Genomic DNA, 22,159 nt, shown 5'->3' on the forward strand with positions numbered 1-22,159 from the left:
AGTGCAGAACTGGTGACTGAAGTATACATCCACAGATAAACATGATATTTTGGGTAGTTTTTGCAGCTGGGCTTTCCCTCGCCTTTTTATTCCGACACCTGCACTTTTTCCAGGATGCCCGGTACGTGTGGGACAAAATAAAAACAAGGGACCGTATCATGAAATGCATGCAGGCTAATTACTCCCTCCTGGACCGGTTTCTGGACTTGGTGAAGGCGCAGCCACTGAAGCCGTTCGTCCTCTTTAAAGACGAGGCTTTCACCTACCAGGACGCGGAGGAGCTCAGTAACAAAGCTGCGCGGGTTTTGCTGCAGAGCGGAGTCATTAAAAAGGGAGACACGGTTGCGCTGTTCCTCAGAAATGACCCTATGTTTCTGTGGCTGTGGCTCGGGTTGAGTAAGATCGGATGTTCCGCTGCTTTTCTCAACTACAACATCAGATCCAAGTCCCTGTTGCACTGCTTCAAGTGCAGCGGAGCCAAGACTCTGGTGGCAGCTGAAGGTAAGGTTTGCTGCTTGTTTAATTTAAACTACTCTCTGTACTGTTAGTGACTCGTTATGAACCAGTTGCTCTTATAATAGCCTACCTATACTTCAAATGTGCAGTTTTTGAAATACTTTACGTGAGTGTTTCCATTTTATGCTACTTTATATTTCTATTCCACTACATTTCATCAGGAAATATCAAAGCATCATTTCTTGAGAGTTTTAGTTTATTGTTACTTCAAAGAGTTTTTACTCAAATGGATGTACAGGACTGTCTCAGAAAATTAGAATATTGTGATAAAGTTCTTTATTTTGTGTAATGCAATTTAAAAAAACAAAAATGTCATGCATTCTGGATTCATTACAAATCAACTGAAATATTGCAAGCCTTTTATTCTTTTAATATTGCTGATTATGGCTTACAGCTTAAGAAAACTCAAATATCCTATCTCTAAATATTAGAATATCATGAAAAAGTATACTAGTAGGGTATTCAACTAATCACTTGAATCGTCTAATTAACTCGAAACACCTGCAAGGGTTTCCTGAGCCTTGAAAAACACTCAGCTTGGTTCAGTAAACTAAATCACACATATGGGGATTATCACAATATTCTAATTTTCTGAGACAGTCCTGTAAACTTCAACTCGACATGGTTTTGTGGAGGACAGTAGAAAATAAAACGTGACACTGAGCTTTCGCTCTGCTGGATGTGGATCAACTCCAGCATCTACTGACAAACTTAAGCATAGAACCTGTAAATAATAAATAACACTCCGCTGCATCAGGCTCATTCAAACTGGCTTCCCCACATTTCCTTTATGCTATTTGTAGTATGGCTTAGGCTATGTTTGTTCTTTAATGGCAGATACCCTATCACTCTGAAGTTTCTTGCATGAGCCCGGAGTTGAAACTAAACCTGAACTGAGAGACGAGATAATAATAAATAATTGTCTTAAAATGATGTGCGCCTATGAGGAGGGCCTTCACGGACATATATTTGTCTGCAGCTCTTCACACAAGAAGGAGTTTTAGCACTGCCACCAAATGATTATTTAGATGTGGTCATTTAGATAACTGTTTCTGGTTCAAAGAAGTGGAAGTATCCATTATTTCACAAAACAAGTAAAGATTAAATAACAAATAGCCAACAACTGATAAATTAATCATCTCACAACTCCTCAGATTTATCTTCTGACCTTTTGAAGGGGCCTAGTCAAAACTAGCTCAACCAACCACAACATATACATATATCACCAACACATCAGTATTAACAATCTATCTTTTGTACATTTCACCGATACATGTGTACTTTCAGTACAGTTAATGCAGTTGAATGGAACATGTTTACATTGTTGTACTGATACCGCTGGTGTGCCGTGAAACCCTGCCTCAGCCGCAGGGGAGCAAAAACATCATTTACTAAACAAAGTCAAATAAATTTCAGCTGCAGTGAAGATGTTCCTTCGGTTTCATATCCAGAGCTACAGGATGCTGTGGAGGAGGTGCTGCCCAGTCTGTTGGACGAGCAGGTCAAAGTTTTCATCCTGGCTGACCGATGCAAAACTGCAGATGTGGAGAGCTTCAAAGAAAAAATGAGCCAGGCCTCCTCTGAGCCTCTCTCCAAAGATTTAAGGTCACATTCAATTCCATCAGTCTACATTTACACATCCGGGACAACAGGTGAGCTACTTCAGGTGTTAAATATTCAGGGTTTAACAGGAGAATAAATGGTTCCTGCGCTATATGTACCTTTTGGCTGCTCTTTCAACAGGTTTCCCTAAAGCAGCGTTGATCACTCCGGCCAAGCTGTTGACCATATCTGGCCTTTATAGTCAAGCAGGAATGAAATCTGACGATGTGGTTTACGTTAGCCTCCCTCTCTATCACACCGCCGGCTTCATGGCATTCGCTGCAGTTATTGACAGAGGTAAGCACACTTTTGGGTATTTATTTGATAAACTGTGTGAGAAAGGTTTTGTTGAGGAATAAGGCTGGTGTTGTATGTTTCTCACCAAACCCAATGAAAAGAGCAAAACCATAAATGCAGTGAGTCTCTCAATACTCTCCAACTTCCCTACCTTGTGTATATATTTTCAGCTGCGGAATAATTCACATTTGGTGCACTGATTTCCAACACGGGGTTATAAAAATGGCTAATCTTAATCTAAAGATTACATTTATTGTCACAATAACAAACAAGCTGTCACAGGCTGACTGCGACCAGACTCGCATCCCACCAACCTGCGTCAGCTATAACACCATTTGCTGCAACTGCAAATGAGTGAGAACTAGCATGTGTCCTCGATAAATGATTGAAACAAGCAGCTTTGATTGCTAACTTGACCAAAAGTCAAGGCTTAGACATTCATTTGTCCTGCACGAGTGTTTCACTTTTACGATCGATAGTGTTTCAGTTTAAAATCTTTCTGTTCAGATGAACGGATGGGAGGGAGGAACTGCTATAAGGCTTTGGCTACACAGACGATATTTGTTTGTAGATCAATCGTTTTTTGGTCTTTTCATGGATAAATATCACCAATGTTATACGTGAAGATTGTTATTTGTCATCTTGTTGCTGTTTGTAGGTTCCACAGTGGCTTTGAGTGCCAAATTTTCTACATCTCAGTTCTGGGATGAATGCAGAAAACATAACGTCACTGTCATACAGTACATAGGAGAAACTATGCGTTACCTCTGCAACACACCAAAGGTACTGAGTGTCACAGCACTAATATTAATGCTCACCAGAGATAAAAAAAACAACCAATACAGCTGTTGGTTTCTCCCCGATAGAAACCCAATGATCAAAGACACAAAGTGAGGCTTGCGGTAGGCAACGGGATCAGAGCCGATGTCTGGAGGAACTTCATCAGCAGGTTTGGAAACGTTAAAATCATGGAGTTTTATGGAGCAACTGAAGGGAATTGGGGTGCGTTGAATTACAGCGGTAAGATCGGAGCTGTTGGCCGAAGCACCTTCATCTACAAGGTAAAGGTCCTTATCTCATTCCACATTATGAAGTTGAATCTGTCAATCAATAACAATGTTTTACATTTTTATTTCTTTTTATGTCTTGCAGTGGTTTTTTCCGTACGCTGTGATCAAATTTGACGTAGATGAAGGACTGCCTGTGAGGGATTCTTCTGGTTTGTGCATAGAGGCTGCAAAAGGTGTGTTAGTACTTGGGTGGTAGCTTGAGGAAAACAGAGATCATGTCCTCAGTTTTCTTCTTTTGTTTTCATCCGGGTAATATGGAGACCAAAAGTGCAGTTTACATTTAATCACTTTATTTCTTTTAAGGGACTCAATGTCCTGTTATTTGACTCTTGGAAAAAATGTACATTTAACCTAATTTACCCCTGGTAGAGTACTAATCTTAAAACAATTATTAGATTATCATGTAAAACTGAGACATACAACTCTTGTTTATATAAAATGAACATTACAATATATCCAAATTAATAGAGTTGTCAAGAGTCTACAGCCATGTTAGCGGAGCTGTGAGATGCTACTTGAGCTAAATACTTGTGTATCTGCAACAAACTATTGGACAAAATGAAATTTGGACCTGTCCTGTACGTCCTTTCCGCAGGAGAAACTGGACTTCTGGTATCTAAAATAGCAGTCAGGTCTCCGTTCTTGGGTTATGTGAGTGACCTGCAGCAAACTGAGAAGAAGAAGCTGCATGACGTGCTCAAGAAAGGAGACTTGTACTTCAACTCTGGGGACCTGCTGCGCATTGATGAAGATAATTTCATCTACTTTCAGGATCGAGTTGGAGACACTTTCAGGTGAGTTCATCTTTCAGTGTCAGGTTTTTAAGCTCTGCTTTAGCCTTAAACAGTTTTTTTCTTCATTATTATTTTTAATAGATGGAAAGGAGAGAACGTGGCTACAAATGAGGTGGCTGACGTCATCACGCTGGCTGACTGCATTAAAGAAGCCAACGTGTATGGAGTCGAAGTGCCAGGTAATATCCTCTGTACATCTTCTTCTCTTCTCTTTGTTCTTTCTTGTTAAGTTATTTTCTAAATTAATTAACTTTACAATAACATTAAACATGGGCAAGCAGCATATCTTTTAAGCTCTGTTAAACGATATGCGCGGATAATTACCTCAAAATAAGAATCGTCGCGTTTTCGTTACCTCACAATGAGGCGTTTATATCCACATATGAAGCACGTCCTCTTCACGGAGCCGGCTAACCATGTTCCTACAGTAGCCCAGAAAGGACAAACCAAACACTGGCTCTAGATAAGGACAATTATGTTTTCACGTTGACCACCGTAGTTCTCCTACACGCTTGGCACACAGGAGAAGTTTCAGTTGGTTACGATCTGCAACTTCACCACCAGACGCCGCCAGATCTCACACACTGCGCCTCCATTCCACTCACTTTTTATTTGTCTCATTGTCTTAATTTGAAATTATTTCCTTTCTGAGGCTCAGAGTGAATAAAATCCAAACTGAAACCCATGCTAATTGTTTCCTTCGCACTGATGTTAGGTCAACTGTTAATGTGTTGGGATTATTTTGTAACTGAAATAAATAAGTTGATCTGTTTGGAGCAGCTCTACTCCCATTTATTGTTTATTTGAGGATGCGTTTCTTGACTGAGTCTGTCCAATTAATGCAGCCTTCTTATGCCAAGATTTGCACACAACCTGTGAGGCACCTCTCCATATATAATTGAATTGAATTTCCCCTTGTAGAATGAATTAGGTATACGTCATTACTATGTTTAGTAGGTATTTTGCACTCAGATGGCTGTCCAGTTGAACTATAGAACCATAAAATGCAGGTCAGTTATAAACTGCACTGTTTGCTAATGTTTACATCTGGATATGTTGCAGATCAAAGAGCAAAAGGTGAATACAAGTTTGGATACATTTATCATTAACCAGACGCACTGTTTGCCAGGAGTCGTTCATGTATTGAAGTAAAATGGTACTCGTACCATAAATCCAGGCATCATGGCACTTGCCCCAGTTTGTCAGTGGTATTTGCACTTCGTCGATCATTGTCCTGGTCATAAACTTTGGCCGAAATATTTTATTTTTCGCGTAGACAGGGAGCGCCTGAATGTATAATTAGTTTTAGGCTCGAGACCAGAATTAAGACGTGGAGCAGGTTCATCCTTCCCTTCACGTCTTCTTCACGATCCACTTTTGTTGGTCGTGTCTCTCTGAGGATCCCACTTCTGAACTGGGACGGGTTATGTATAGCGGCAACCAGGGGTGACAAAGGACAGGCGGGCAGCACAGAGGTGAAAAACCTGAACTAGTTTATTTCAACATGCCCCAGCCTTTGGTCCCTCATAATATGTGTCAAGCTCCAAAATCAATGGATCCTACATTTCCCAGAATGCATTGAATAACTATCACATCCGCTTTGTGCACCACATGTTGATTCAATCAATAGCGTGTTCCATCAGGAAACTATTGTCTTCTGATTGAACTTTCCAGGTCAGGAGGGGAGAGCTGGAATGGCTGCCGTTATTTTAAATGACGGACAGAGATTTGACTCTGCAGGTGTTTTTAAACATGTTGAAAACTTCCTGCCTTCCTACGCAAGGCCACGTTTTATGAGGATTCAGGTATTTTTACTCTTTTATTTAATATTTTTTTACAAAGCATCTCGTAAAAAGCGTCACATTTTTCCTCCCCCATAACAATTCATTGTATTGTGATTACAGAGCTCCATGGACGTTACAGGCACCTTCAAGCATTTGAAGAGGAAGCTGGTGGAGGAGGGTTTCAACCCTAATCAAACGACTGACCCGCTCTACTTCCTGGATGAAAATGACAAGAATTATGTCCCACTTACGGTGGACATGTTCAACTCAATTACATCAGCGAAGATCAAAATTTAAAGTTGCTTTCGTTGCCTCTGTGGTAAAGGAAAAATCCACCTGCCTGCTCTGCAACACATCAGCCACCTGCAGTTCTGTGATTGCATTATCTGTTCATATCTGTACTTGTCCTTCTGCAGTAATTTCATACATATCCTATATGACTTTAACTCCCCTACAGAGAACATGTTTGAGCTTGTCGCACTGACACGTGAACTCAGTTAGAGGAAGAAAGCTAGTTTTTCCAGTTGAGAAAACTGAGAGCTCTGAGCTCCTTATTCAAACAGGGACACACTGCGTACCATTCTGATCTATTGAGGGTATTGTCAGTGTAGCAGCTAGAATCTCTGCCTTCTAAACAATAGATTTCTTGTTTGTTGTTTGGTTCCTCCCTCTCTGTAGGACTGAGCAATAAAAAATGAGTTATTCAGATATTTCTAATCAATGTTGTGAATAGAATTGCTCTTATTTTCTATAGATTGAACTCTTTATTTGTGCTCATAGTTTCAAACAAAATATGATTGTAGCAATCACAAGCACAAATTGTTATTTAGGTCCTCCAATGTCATAAAGGTGAATAAATAGCCAGGGCCCTTACACTGTGCATGCCGGCACACTAACATGGCTCCATTCATTGTTAACAGTATAAATAACACCTGTGCTTCTCCTTAAGTTATGTAAGTTGAATTTAAAGATAACTTAAGTATTTTGCTTAAAATATCCATGTGTTTTTTTTATGGTGGACAGTAATGTGTAATAAAAAAGGTGTAATTTTATGTATCTTGAATAAATCATCTGGGTTTTTTTAAGCACAGCAAAGTGTCAATATGACAGAAACTCGACTTTCACCCTCTGGTTGGGTGCAGGGTGACCCAGGCTGTGCTGCCCTTGGAGCTGACCAGGGATCAGCAGCATGGAGGACACCTCGACAGGCAAAGACACACATGGGGAATGAGTTTGGGCAGTTCAGGCTTAAGGAGAACAGGTCACAGGCTTTAAACTACTGTCCAAGAGTGTAAATGGTAGTAAGCATATGTGAGGGGTCCCTGGCCCCAACAAGTTTGAGAATCCCTGATGCCCTGAATTTGGATTATCAATGAATCACTGATCAACAAAAAGGCCAACATCTGCAGGCTCCAGCTAGTCACGTTTTAAATTAATCGAGACAAGTCTTTGAGGGCAAGTGATCAATAAATTATCAAGTCTTTGAATGCCGACCATCTAAGTGTTATTGGTGTTTTCATATAGCTGAGACGAAGAAGCGGACCTAATTAAAATTGTAGTTTGTGTGTGTGTGTGTGTGTGTGTGTATGTGTGTGTGGCAATGTCTACCTGTTGCTGTCTTATCTATTCTTCCAGGTTTTTGTCGGGTCAAAACTTGAGACTTAAGTTGTTCTCTTTGAATTCTCAAGTCTTGTTAAGTCTTAACGTATCACGTCTCACAGCAGTCGAGTCCAAATCAAGTCAAGTCTGAAGTTATTTTTGTGGTGTAAATGTGTTTCTCTGTGTCCATCAACCTACAGCTTATTTACCACTTCACTCTGGTTCAGATAGCTTTACATTTGATATACTTGGAATTAGCAATTTGAAGACATCATGCTAAATTATGGTAATTGGCATTTTCTGCAATACTCTGACACATTCAATTGATTTATTGGGGGAAAAACAGCCTACAGTGATGCAAATAATCCGTAGTTGCAGCCCATACATGGGACAGCTACAATAACAAAAAGAAAGGGGCCACCCTCACCACTTGATATTTCTGACCTATGGCGTGTGAGTGTGTGTGAATTCTAGCTATGCCCCTCCTCATAAATCAGCGGACAAATACAGCTCAGTTTAAGGAGTGCACGCCTACCGTTTGCTCAGATTGCGTATTTATTATTCGGGTTGCCATTTGCAGAGTTATGTCGTGATATATAACTTTTCTTATTTATATATTGTACCATAGAATCATCAGACATTCAGTCTCCTTTCTGCTGCTGGCACTTTATATCCTGTAAAAAGTAATTAGCAGGAAATAAACTGCAGTTAAGTGTTTCAACCCGACGCAGAGTTTTTTTCTTATTAATGTCCGTCAGCTAATTTAATCACTTTTCTCACTGCTTAATGGAATCCGGTTGAGCCACATAACAGGGGAACTATGCAAATGCAACACGAGGATAACCATGGATATAACATATATACATTTGGGTAGAAATGAGTGTAAAATCCGTTCAGAGTGGATGAGGAAACACCCGGTCTGGCAACCAGAAAAACATTCCGGAATGAAGGAGGGGTCAGCGGGCCACAGTGGAGCACCGCCCCGGGCTGGGTGGGTGAACTTTGTCACAAATCTCGCTGCGCTGCATAACACTCGCCTCCTCAGGGACGGATGCCAGCTCCGAAGTGCGCGCTGCAAACATGTACATCTGGTTCACCGTTCTAGCCGGGCTGGCTATTCTCTCCTTCTCATTCCTCAGGACATGTTTCCCTCACTTAGCCGAGGACTGCGCGTACATCCTGGCGAGCGTAAAGCTCGGCTTCAGGCTCGTCAAATACAAGAAAAGCAAACCTTTTTACAGCGTCTTGGACTGCTTTTTGGATGCAGTGAAGAGGCATCCAAGTAAGATCTTTCTGCACTTCGAAGGACGAGAATATACTTATGGAGAGGTGGATAAACAGAGCAACAAGGTGGCCAGGGCTCTGCAGGCTGAAGTCCGGCTGAAGGAGGGGGACGCGGTTGCCTTGTTTCTGGCCAACGAGCCCAGTTTCGTGTGGACTTGGCTCGGTTTGGCCAAACTGGGTTGTCCGGCTGCTCTGCTCAACTTTAACATCAGATCCAAGTCTCTGCTGCACTGTTTCTCCTGCTGCGGGGCCAAAGTGATCATCGCCTCTCAAGGTGAGATACAGAACCGTGCAAACGCACGAGTCAGGGGCCCAGAGGAGGCGAGTAGGGGTCTTCAGCTCTCTTTGCTTCTGGGCTCTTCCACCAAATCTTTACGCATGCAAACACGTGCAAAGTACAACTATGAGGTACTGGTACATTCAGTATTTCCATTATGTGCAACTTTCAGTGGTGCATTTACTTATTTTTTTTAGATCCTTGTACTTCTATTGTATGTTGTTTTATTCTACATTTCGAAAGGTAAATATTGCACTTTTTACTCCATACGATTTATTTGACAGCAGCTACTGGTTACCTTTCAATAAAAATAAAAACACAACCATATGATGAACTTCTATAATGCAGCACAAAGACCAGTGGTTTCCAAACATTATGCTTTTTTTTTTTTTACATCTAACAAGGATGCATTGTCTAGTTGGGGCTCACATGGTTTAATTTAAGTAACTGTTCAACGCTCAAAGGGATACAACTGCTAAACTAAACTACCAACAGTACAGTAATTAAGCTCCAGCTCGCACAGCTACAACAGTGAACTGCTGCTTACACATCGATACTTCAGTATTAACAGTCTAGACATGTTATACAGGACTGTCTCAGAAAATTAGAATATTGTGATAAAGTTCTTTATTTTGTGTAATGCAATTTAAAAAAAACAAAAATGTCATGCATTCTGGATTCATTACAAATCAACTGAAATATTGCAAGCCTTTTATTCTTTTAATATTGCTGATTATGGCTTACAGCTTAAGAAAACTCAAATATCCTATCTCTAAATATTAGAATATCATGAAAAAGTATACTAGTAGGGTATTCAACTAATCACTTGAATCGTCTAATTAACTCGAAACACCTGCAAGGGTTTCCTGAGCCTTGAAAAACACTCAGCTTGGTTCAGTAAACTAAATCACACGTATGGGGATTATCACAATATTCTAATTTTCTGAGACAGTCCTGTATTTAATAATATATCAGTCTTAGTACATTTAGTTGATAATTCACCTCAAACTATTTTGCATAAAAAACTAAATGTATGTGTTTTTTTCTTTTTTCTTACTTCAATATAATCCTTTGACATCTGTATTCGCCTTACAGGTAATGATTGTTGAGGCGTGCAGTTTACATACAAAGCATTTGATAGGCTAAGAACATAATCGGTCACTATCTGCCAAGAGGCCTCAAAATTAACTTTTGCCCCAAATATCCCGGTTCGTCCCACTGTCTGTGCCACTTTATGGTCACCTTCAAGTGACGATCAGGCACACAGCAAACAGCAGAGAATACACATTGTGCATTCTTTATTTTGTCTTGAGGTTTGTGTAGGTAACAACTCTGATCACTGAGTACTAATCAGCCTTCATTAACAACCTTTACCACAGATTAAAGGTCCTTTGATTGCTTCAGTCTGCACTAGATCTGATAAAACACAATGAACAAGATTAAAACTGAAATATGTGTTTACTGTATGATTGGAATTGTTTTTTTTGTTTGTTTTCGTCACAGTATGATTACATGGAAAGAGAACAACTGATGACATTGAGTTACATGTCACCCAGGCCCAATCTCCACAGGATAAACCAAGGTTTCATTGTGTTCTAGATAATACAACCATTACAAAATCATATCAGTTCAAATGTTTTGTCTCTCTGTTTGAAGAACACAGCAGTGTGATTTTAAAAGTAGTGGACTTTAGCGGGACAGTTGATGAGTCATCTTAACTAACTGCTTTCTCAGCAAAAGTGATTAATAGTGATGAAAAGTTTTATCGCCCCCCCCCCCCCATGGTTTCAGTCAGTGTGCTGTACATTCAGTCCTGATGTTAATATGAAGCACTCTGAAAACTTGTTTCTCCACTCTTCCCATTTTGGCGCTAGAGTTTCACCCCAGAGAAATGCACACATTTAGTTTCCTGCAGCATGTGCTTGTGTCCCAGTGGGATGGGAGGTAACATGAAGCCTACATGTGCTGCATTGCGCAACACAGCGCTCTTGACATATTGTGTGGAGCTTGAATGCCTCTCTGTTTGCAGAGCTGCAGGACGCTTTGGAGGAGGTTTTACCGACGCTGAGAGAGCAAGGCATCAGTGTGTACCTCATGTCCGAGACCTGCAGCATCCAGGGCATCAACACTTTGTCTGACAAGATCTCACTGGCCTCCGATCAGCCGCTGTCCCAGGACCTCAGAGCCAACGTCAACATCAGGAGCACCGCTTTGTACATCTACACGTCGGGCACCACAGGTACACCAGGAACACCCAGCTAAAACCAATGCAGTCTAACACAACAGTCCTGCAATACATCATAATGTTTTGCTGAAACTGTTTTTAGAGAGATTCCACTTCATGGTGACTATGAAGGCTCATTTTGTGGGGCAGTTAAACTGTATTTCCTTCTACTGAGAGGTGTGTGTTATATTTTATCCACTGCATTCATACCAATGAGGGTGGACATTGGATTCTTCTCGGGTGCTCGCCAATGAACTGTCTTAAACTATTCAGTGGGAACTGAAACGCTTCTTAAGAGGCTCATAGTTCTGTGAAGTGTTCATGTATGTGAGCTAGTAAGATTTTAAATAGCTTGTCTACTGTTTGATAGTTTTTACCTGAATAATGTTAGCAGGTTAGGAAAAAGACTTGCACATCCAGTGTTTCTCACGCATGTGTTGAAGAGGAGCGTGATATCTTTTCACACACTGTTCTTGTCGTCAAGGCAAGACTCTTAACTCTCTCTGTAGAAACCGAAACGTTTGATGTACTCTGATAATTCTGCTCATCTTAAAGTGATGTTTCCCAAAATACTATGAACTTGAAAGGTGGCTGTAAAAAGTTTGTATTTAGCAAAAATGTTTCAACAAACAGTGGCTGCAGACAGCATTGAGGGAAAAAAAACCCCTCATCAGATCACCTACTTGTGAGGTCAGCTGAGTACTACATTCGGTCAAAGCAGGCAATCAGACTCTGACCTTTTGGCAAACCTTGCCCATCCAGTCTACATGTGCTTTGAGGTGAGAGTCAGTACCTCCAAGTATAAGGCCGTGGTTCTCTGACAGAAAACGGTGGGAAAACCTCCGGGTTGGGAGTGTGTCACTGCCCCAAGCGAGGGAGTTTAAGTATCTTGGGGTCTTGTTGATCGGGGTGCCTCAAAAAGAGCTGGGAAACCTTGCTGGAAAGAGGGATGTCAGGAATACCTTGTTAAGCCTGCTGACCCTGCTACCCGATCCCGTATAAGGCGTAGATAAGATGAGTTTAAGCTAACATTACTCATTTACAAATGCAACAGATGAGGAGCAACACTTTCAACACTTTTTTCAACACTCTTGAAGGAAATTTCTGGCTAACCCAAACAATGAGCTGAATGACACTAGAACGTCCAGAGTCCAGTGATGATTATCTGTGTGATGTCCTTTCATACTGCACATAGTCATTTGATAAATTGTTTTACATTAAAATGTTGATTAGAGCAGCTTTAAAGAAAAGATTCAGCAGAGAATTGGCTCATACTGCAGGAGTGAGACGTTTCCTTTCAAACCGCATATACCCAATACTAGCTCTACCCGATGATGATTTATTGTCTTTGACTTTGGAAGGTTTGCCTAAAGCGGCCGTTGTCACCCATGAGAGGGTTTGGGCCGCCTCCTTCCTCCAGGCGGTATGTGGAGTCACATCAGAGGACATCTTCTACATCAATCTGCCTCTCTATCACAGTGCAGGCTTCCTCATCGGGATGGTCGGAGGCATAGAGAGAGGTAATATAATCCTCTCAATCCGCCAAAAGTATTCACACTCCTGGTTTGGGCACTTAAGAAGATGCTGTGTACATTGACAGTAAGATAAAAGCTGCGTTATATGATGTTTATTGCAGGTCTAACCATTGTTCTGAGGAGAAAGTTCTCTGCCTCTCAGTTCTGGGACGACTGCAGGAAGTATAATGTGACAGTGATGCAGTACATCGGTGAAACAATGCGCTACCTCTGCAACTCGCCCAGGGTAAAACGAATCTCCTGTTCAAATAATAAACTATTGTTCTGATGGAAGATGTGAAGCTTTGCATGTCTCCGTTTTGACCCGGAGTCAAACTCGCCTTTTGCAGAAAGACAACGAGAAGAACCACAGGGTGAGGATCGCCATCGGCAATGGAGTGCGAACAGACATTTGGACTGAGTTTCTGAATCGCTTCGGTGACATTAAAGTCAGAGAGTTGTACGCTGCCACAGAGGGAAACATCGGCTTCGTCAATTACACGTCCGAAATCGGTGCAGTTGGGCGAGTCAATTTTGTGCACAGGGTAAGTAGAGGAAAGTGTCCGCTGTCATCAGCCACGGCTGTACTTTGTGTTTAGTGCTAATGTTAGCATGCTATCACGTTAAACTAATATGGTAAACATTATGCCTGCTAAACATTTAGCTGTACTAAGACACTGTGTTACTGTGTCTTAGTACAGCCTCACAGAGCTGCTATATGGCTGTAGTAAAAGTCATAGTGTATAGACTCATTTAACTAATTAACTTTTTCTATGACTTTCTTCCGTCTAGTTTTTCTTCCCGTACACTTTGATCAAGTTTGACACTGAGAAGGAAGAGCCTGTCAGGAACTCTGAGGGTCTGTGCATCGAGGCAGCCACAGGTGAGTCACTGTTACAGGTGGAAACACATCTTTGTGCTCTTATTTCTCTTTCTTTGACACAAGAGCAGCAGTACACATGTTGATAATCTATTCATTTTTTTTTATCAGTTTTATTTATTGTAAATTTAATATGATTTGGATTGTTGGTTGGACAAAACATGCAACCTTAAAGCGTCTCCTCGGGTCCAGTGGAAACTTTTTTTTTTTTTTTTGTCAGGTGAGACGGGACTTTTGGTTGGAAGGGTTACTCTGAGGTCGCCCTTTGTTGGGTACGCTGGCAACCAGCAACAGACAGAGAAGAAGAGACTTCGTGACGTGATGAAGAAAGGCGACCTGTACTTCAACACTGGGGATTTACTTCGGTTTGATCACAACAAGTTTGTGTACTTTCAGGATCGAGTTGGAGACACTTTTAGGCAAGTAGTGACACATTTGTGTTGTTTTTAATTCTCTCAAAGGATAGGAGGTTTTCCATTTGTTTAGGTGTTTTAACATGGATATGTTAGATTTAGACGGCTTAGTGTGGTTTTCACATCATAAAAGACTGGCAGAATTGGGGAGTTTCACTTTAACTTCATCATTTCTAAACTTTGCACGGCTCTCATTTTCACTTCATAGGCACAGTTTTTTCCAAAAGATATCTTTTCAGTTATTTGTTTAAATCTGGTGCCAGTCAGAAAGTCATTTGGGATGACATCTTGCACAAGTGTTTTCTTATTGTAGTGTCTGTTGCTTGTTTCTTGTTGCAGATGGAAAGGAGAAAACGTTGCCACATCGGAGGTTGCAGACATTCTCTCAATGGCTAACAGCATTTTGGAGGCAAATGTCTACGGTGTTAAAGTTGATGGTAAAACCACTGACTATGTCAGAAATTATGTTAAAATGAAATGCTGTATTCTCTGCTTTTTAATATTTTCTATATGTAACCAATTTAATTGTCTGATTAGGTCACGAGGGTCGGATCGGCATGGCAGCTGTCACTCTGAAAGAAGGAGACGATTTTGACTGTTTGCACACCTACAAGCAGGTCGTGAACTACCTCCCGGCGTACGCAAGACCTCGATTCGTCAGGATTCAGGTAAAAAAAAATAATTTGCTTAGCATTTTTTATCTTATTTCATGCACCTGCAGCCTTGAGGCATCCGATTATGGTAAGATTGTATGGGTTTTAAAGCAGTAGCAAGGGATTTGAGGACTTTCCTGCGCTGGGTTTTGCATCTCAGCCAGAACACAAGCTGCCCTACTTGTTCGGTGGAGGTTGTTGGGGCAGCGTGTGACTGAAAAAAGCCTTCCAACTCCTCTGCACTGTTTAGATAAAAAATATAATCATTCAGCTGTTTTTTTTTTTTTTATTTACAGATTATTTTTATTTTTATTACAGTATGATTTTTTTTTATTTTTTATGACATACTAGCTTGTCTATTCGTGATGTTTCAGTTTGGGTGCTTGGCACAAAAAAGCCCGGAATTCAGCAATAATTTGATAGTTGATATACCAAGTAAAAATGACTGTCTGTACTGTATTTTACATTATGTCCACCACTTATACACATTATATATAACATTATAAAAACATTATAAACCCTTTTATAAGTTGTCATGCATGAGTATAAACATTTAACGATTTATAAAGCCTAATAAATGCATGATAATATCTTATGAATGTGCTTATGATGCATTATAAACATGACCTTCATATTAAGTGTTACCAAATTTGATCCCAAAAACATTTTTCAAACTTAGATTAAAAAAAAAAGATTCATAAAATGTTTGTTTTGTAGCCCTGCCTGGAGATGACGGGGACATTCAAGATGAAGAAAGTGAAGTTGGTGGAGGAGGGATTCAATCCAGCTCACATCGATGATCCTTTATACTTTTTAGATCTTGAGAAAAAGATGTATGTTCCCCTGACTGAAGACATCTACAGAGCAATCGCTTGTCGGGAAATAAAACTCTAACACAGAAACTTTAATTTAGCAAGTATTGAACCAGATAACACCTCATTCTAGGAAATTAACAGTCAACTAATCTCAGGGACAGACTTTGACACATTGCATCATGCTTTAACCTGTTATCTTTTATCCTTGATGGTCAATTGGACCCCCGGAAAATGATTGCAATTCAACCTATTACCCAACTTGTGTCTGGTAGTTTGTGATAAAACATGACCCCAGAATCGTCTGCTGGTGTTTGAGAGGCGACAGGAAGGGGCAACCTCAAGGGTCTTATTCTCATCGGAGGAGAAATCCTCACAATCAGGGTCCTTCTCAACATTCTCCTCTGTTTCAGACACATTCGCCTCCAACTCACTGTCAGAACCTCACTGGCACAACATGGGACATATCAGGGGTTCTCACACTACTACAGGTATGTGGTATGGCAGGCTAGGCCCCTAAAGATTGAAACATTGCATAGTGACCTCAAAATCAGCCAAAACAATGTCTTAAGTGTTATTATACAGCTAGGGAACACTCATCATTTAGAGACTTTAAACACTGAACTTGACTTGTTTTTGTAAATGTGTCCTTAATGCTGACAGTATTTGATATACAGGTATGTCTTACTGCCACTGTTGTACTTTCAATAATTAAACTCTGGTTGTCTTTTTTTCTCCGTGGCTCCTATTTCATGATTGGCCAGATAAATGGTAACATTTGAAGTTTCAGTTTGTTTGCATTAGATTGAAAATAACTCTGGTCAGATATTACACAGCTGTACATAAGCTTTAAATATTAAACTTTTAAAACCTACTTCTGTCACATATTGGCACAATCCCTCCTGGTTTTATCAGTGAACCTTTGTACTGTTATGTACAGCCAGCCTTTAGTTTATCAACGTGTGTGTGCACTAACATCATAGTGTTAAACTAACTACTGCTATGTGCTACTGTGACAAACATGGAAAACATTTTGAAATCAGCTGGTTTCAGAGAAATAAGTTGTGTTGAACTTAAGTCCACTTAACCACTGACTCAAATAAGTGTTTTTCTTATTGTTACTTCCCTTAAGTGTTTGACTTTCACAACTGGGTTATAAGTCAAATGGTCCAGACACTCGTGTGATGTGGAAACATCAAACTTTTACTTTTACTTTCCACCTAAGCAGACTTTTTGTATCTGGTTAAACTTATAAAAAGATATATTTCTTTTAGATTTTGCATTTGGAGGTAGAGGGCCTAGATTTGATTTTAAAATATATATATATATATATATATATATATATATATATATATATATATATATATATATATATATATATATATATATATATATTCTTTTTAGATAGTTAGCAGAAGTTTTTTGTTGAAACACTACCAGACATATTAAAAGCAGAGTAGCTTTATACATTCAGTTGTAAATTTCAGAAAATAAATCTGAGTATAGTATGCAATAGAATGTCATAAAGTAAATAGTACAATATGTCATAAAAGGTGAATGTTATTAAAAAGTAATTTTATAGTATCTCAAAAAAAGGTCTTTTATATGTCAAAAGTCTTGCTATGTTATAAAAAAGTGATCGTATAGTTTCTCATAATAAAAGTCAAGTCATAGTATAGTATGTCATGAAAAGTCATACTAGAGTATGTCAACAGTATTAAACATATAATTGTTTGAGAGGCATAAAATAGTCAGTATAGTATGTCATAGAGAAGTCTAACGTGCCACAGTATAGTATAACATTAAGTCATAGTACAGTATGTCATCTATCACAAACTGGCTCAATGTAACAAGGAGGAAGACCACGCAACGTTATTAAACTAAGGCTGACACAAAACAAACAATGGAGTGTGCAGATCAGCAAAGTCCGTGATGAAAGCAGTGCATGTGTGTGTGGCATGTGTGCTGTGGAGGTGCTGAAGGTGCAAAACCAAAAGAAGGACATGCAGTGTGGATGTCGGCTGTAGGACGGGAGAGAGACGACGTGGATCAGTTTTTATAGCCTGGAAGGCCCAAGTGAGCTTCAGCAAGCTGACGCCAAGTGCCTGCTGAGGTTGGCCAGGACAGCCTTCAAGACAGTGGGAGGGGCGTAACACATTAAAAAACTTGTATAGCATGGCTGTGAAGTATCATAAAAACCTTTAGTTAATAGTACACCGTTAAAATGTCATAGTATGTTATAAAAATAAATTGTAATCAGGTCATCCTTGTGTCCAAGTGGAAGTTTGTCCCAAATTCCCAGAAATTCCCTCGCAGTGTTCCTGAGATATGAGTTCAAGAGAACGGCTGACACAATATTTAATGTTTCAACCTTGAGTCCAAGTAGACGTTTGTGCCAAATGTGAAGAAATTCTCTCAAGACGTTCACGAGTAGCCTATGGGCCGTAAAAAGGAAACTATTTCTGCCTTAAAACAGCCAGTGAACTGGTTACCAAGCAAAAACCAATAGGATGCGTGCCAATAACTGTTAATCTTTAAAAGAACACCGTCAGCACTGGATTTATATTAGTGTAAGCCAAGAATCCACCCGACAACTCGATTCACTGAGTTTACATGTGGAATGAATTGTGAAGCAGCTGTGAACGTCAGAAAGCTTGAATCAAACGTTGAACGCTGACAATACACAAACCGCAGAGGAATCCTTTTGAGCGTCTGGCAGAACAACGGTCCGGGTGTGTCGGTGTGTAAAACATCTGGAAGTTTAGATCAACACACTAATACAAGCAGCAGTTACTTTAAAAATGAATTTATTTATTAATACAGTGGTATACTTAGAAATGTGACGCAAATGAGAAACAAAAAAAAAAGTTGAACCAAATAAAAGTAAAAATAAATAGAAATGTCAGCCACACGGGAAAATAAACTAGTGTTGGGTTGAAGCAGTGTTATCATATCAAAAGAAAATAGTACCGATGTGCCATAATAAATTGTCTATTAGTACAAAAATACATTTCAGGGCACACAATACAGCATCCAGTATCACAAATAAAGGAAGGGACCACTCTTCACAGCAGACCCCCTCAAGTACATCTTTTAAAATCATTTAAACCAAGCACTTCTCTATTTTGTAAATAAGAATAAAAAGTTTTCTGACTGTTAAAAATGCCTTAAGTAGTGTGTGTGTATATGTTGGTAGAAAAGTCAGACTTATTACTGCTTATGTCAGTTCCAAGGCTCAGGGGTATAACCAGAATACAAACATAACCAATGTAACCGCTTTCTCTTTTTAAACAAACGTTTTCTCTTTTATACAAAATAACAAAGATGTACAAAAGTTCATTTACAGAGAACCAAGGCCATATACTAGCAATATGTACAGCAACAATTTAATCATCTTCTAGCTTTTTGAATTTCCTCAAACTTCATATGCATAGCAGTAAAAGAAAGCATACCTTTTCATCAGCCTCAATTATTCTCGTGTGCTAAATCCAAGTTCACCGTTTGTTTATGAGAAAATGCAGAGACAACTTTTTCTTTCCGCAGTGATCGCGATAACTGAAGGAACCGATGTTTTAAAGTTTCACTGAAAAGTTAATATGCAGATAAGGCATCACTGCTTGCAGTGTACGATGGGATTTTCATGTGTTGAACTTAGTAGTAGCAGGCTTCTGGACCTGAGTCATAGCACATGCATAGATCTCTAGACAGCAGGAGTTTGTAAAATCAAGTCAGTATATTTATCTACGGTAAAACATTGCTACAAAACATCAGTTTTAAACAGAGAGAGCCCCGTCACAACAAACGGGCATCTGATACTAATACTTAACCTTCATTCTTCTTCTTTTGTTTTTTTTTTCATCTTTACGACGCCGACGTCTTCCTTCATGAGTCGGGCTCATCATTCCTCAAGTCCTCAGAGATCCTTCATGAGTGAAACGCATGACCACAGAACTCACAAACAAAAGTTTTGCATATACCAACTTTGCTGTTTGTGAGTGTTACTTTTATTTTTTTTCCTTCTTTTTTTTTTCTTCTTAACAGTACGCAAAAAAATCCCATTGCACTATTAAATGAGTTTCCAAAATTCTCCTTTTTCCAGCACCGCTCTGACCTTTTACAAAATTAGCTAAAAAAAAATAAAAAAAGTCAAAACGAGATTATTCAGTCTGTGGCACTGGTCATGCATTCCAACTTCAGTTCCTTTGTTTGAATAACTTGTTTGAATCTTTATTTTTTGCAAGCCTTGAAAGCACCGAAAAAGAAAGAAAGAAAAGAACAAGAGTACAGCGTTGGGGATGCTGGACTCCTTTGACTCTCCTTGTGTGTGTTTGTGTCGATTTTTTCTTTTTTTTTTTTACATTTTAGGGCACAGTTAACAACGTGAGAGTATCAGGTTCATACTTCATCGAGCATCGTGCACCCTGCCACGGGCGAGGGAGCCCGGCAGGGGCAACTGAGGTCCCCTGTTTATCACATTCAGTAACAGGCCAGCTGTTGCCCTCTTCAGAAGTGGTCAATGAGCACAGACACACAGTTTGCTCCCACCAGGTAGTTTGGGTCTCCAGGGAGAGATTTGTTCTGCCAGGTTTTGGGATCACCTGCAGGAAAGAGAGACATGATGTCAGCTGCTGGAGCCTCCCTTCCTTTGTTTAAATACAGAAAATAAACTGGGGGATGCACCGGTGTGTACCTGTGGTATCGGAGTACAAATCTGTGTTAGAATGAATAAACCTTTATGTGTAAGGCATCAGGCTTGACTTTAACATTGCTTTCCTAACTTTGGAAGACACAATGTAACAAATAAATCCTTAGATATCAATTGACTGAACTGTTATTTATCACTAAAATAAGAAATAGCGCACCAGCAACTTGCTTAACAATCTTCAAATTTGACAGGAATTACAACTCCAGTATATAATGTAACATTTACATGTAGGATTGAATAGATCTGTCTCATTGTCACTGATACCCGATGCAGCTGTTTGAGTGAGTATGGGCCCGATATCCGGTATCATATCGGTGCATCCCTAACAAAAACACAACAGATGCTCAAAACAAAAAGGGATTATTCTGATAGATCATAAATAACACAAGTCTCAATGAGAACACGTACGACTGATGATGATTTAATGCGTACATTAAAGCAGGAAATTAATTCCTGCGGCCCACCATGAGTTTATGTGATTAGTTAATGTTTAATGGATCATTCAAATGTAATTAGTGTTACCTCAGTTACTTCATACAGCTGTATGAAGGTGGTCAGATGCAAACATCTACATATTAGTAAATGACAACAGTTTATTCGGCTGGTGGCCCGATGCTAATTAAGCTACTAATTGCTTAAGGTGACTTGTGTTGCATTGTGGGAAATGTAGGCACCAGGTTTTGAGAAGGAAGAGGAATGTGTGGAATAGAAAAAAGATGTTGTTGACGTGTTTTGTACTCTTACTATAAAAAAATGCAACTTAAACTCCACAGACATTCAGTTTACTGTCTGATAAGACAAAAACAACCATTGAGTAGCTGGAACTTATGTAACATTTGGCAATTTTGCTCAAAAAAGGTCTTAATTATAAAACTGGTTTCTGTGACAACTCTAATAAATTGACTAAATGTTTCCGCTCTAGTGGCGCTGAAGTGATTTTTTCTTGTTATAACTGTCTGGAAGCCTTAGATTTGAATAGTCAAGGCACCTCAGTTCATATTAAGCCAACACATCAAATCTCCAAACAGCATAAGCATGAAGAAGAAATGAGGGGAATATGGAAAACAGAGGACATGATTTCAATGAGTCAAGACACCAAAAACTCTCTTCTCTAAACACAAAAGCCAGCCCAAAGACCCCAAAAGGACAGAGGACAGCGTACCCGACGAGGAGTCGGAGGATTTTAGAGCAAAAGACCAACCATCAGGGGTCATAGACGCACAGTGAGGTAAGCGCAGCTCCACCGGCTTCAGGAACTTGAGTCCATGCGGGCCACACATCACCAGCGGACTTAGCAGCGTTTCTCCTGCACGGACACACAACAAGATTTAAATTCCACAAATTAAACCTGCAGGAATTAATCAGCACACTGGATTATTTATTACCTAATCAAGAGGCAAAATGGAGTTAGGCCTTCACGGTGAATGATAATTAACTGTTAACTGACTTGCCAGATTAATTAAATGACCACACCCCCTCGGTGCTTAATGTTAGTCTAAAGAAATCCTCTAAATATCACTGCTGGGATGTTATTTTATGTCAGAGCTCATTTCTAACTGTGTAACCACCGTTTTGCCTGTACATCAGCTATTTATTTTGTTTTATCTTCTTTTATGTTTATACTTCTTCTCATAACATGTAGAGGTTTTTGCTTTTGTCGTCAGTCATAAATGTATAAAGTCTTAGATAAGGTAGGAATCAAATCTACAATTATCCAATAAAAGGTACTGCTGAA

At 39.7% G+C, this 22,159-nt stretch overlaps 2 protein-coding genes across 10 annotated transcripts in view; one reads left to right on the forward strand and one right to left on the reverse strand.

Moving 5' to 3' along the window:
* The first annotated feature begins 12 nt into the window (after window positions 1-12).
* slc27a2 (solute carrier family 27 member 2) lies at window positions 13-16,450 on the forward strand. Its single transcript, XM_079163496.1, is given in 21 exon segments — window positions 13-501; window positions 1,968-2,168; window positions 2,260-2,415; window positions 3,074-3,198; window positions 3,282-3,476; window positions 3,568-3,658; window positions 4,081-4,279; window positions 4,361-4,458; window positions 5,954-6,084; window positions 6,184-6,355; window positions 8,560-8,741; window positions 8,743-9,220; window positions 11,253-11,462; window positions 12,809-12,967; window positions 13,084-13,208; window positions 13,312-13,506; window positions 13,754-13,844; window positions 14,062-14,260; window positions 14,594-14,691; window positions 14,792-14,922; window positions 15,625-16,450. Coding segments are annotated over 21 exon segments (3,873 nt in total). The 5' UTR covers window positions 13-41; the 3' UTR covers window positions 15,802-16,450.
* A 2,099-nt stretch (window positions 16,451-18,549) lies between these two features.
* tjp1b (tight junction protein 1b) overlaps window positions 18,550-22,159 on the reverse strand; it is a 29,757-nt gene continuing 26,147 nt past the window's right edge. For 6 of the 9 annotated variants that reach the window (XM_079163211.1, XM_079163214.1, XM_079163208.1 and 3 more), the window contains 2 exons: window positions 21,587-21,730; window positions 18,550-20,317 (listed from right to left, as the gene is read on the reverse strand). In XM_079163211.1, the coding sequence (XP_079019337.1) occupies window positions 20,223-20,317; window positions 21,587-21,730 (239 nt within the window). In that variant the 3' untranslated portion in view covers window positions 18,550-20,222. The remainder of the gene's footprint in view (window positions 20,318-21,586; window positions 21,731-22,159) is intronic. The other 3 variants (XM_079163212.1, XM_079163216.1, XM_079163213.1) reach the window with 2 other exon arrangements.

The sequence above is a fragment of the Pholis gunnellus genome, assembly GCF_910591455.1.
Source record: "Pholis gunnellus genome assembly, chromosome: 7".
Classification (NCBI taxonomy): domain Eukaryota; kingdom Metazoa; phylum Chordata; class Actinopteri; order Perciformes; family Pholidae; genus Pholis; species Pholis gunnellus.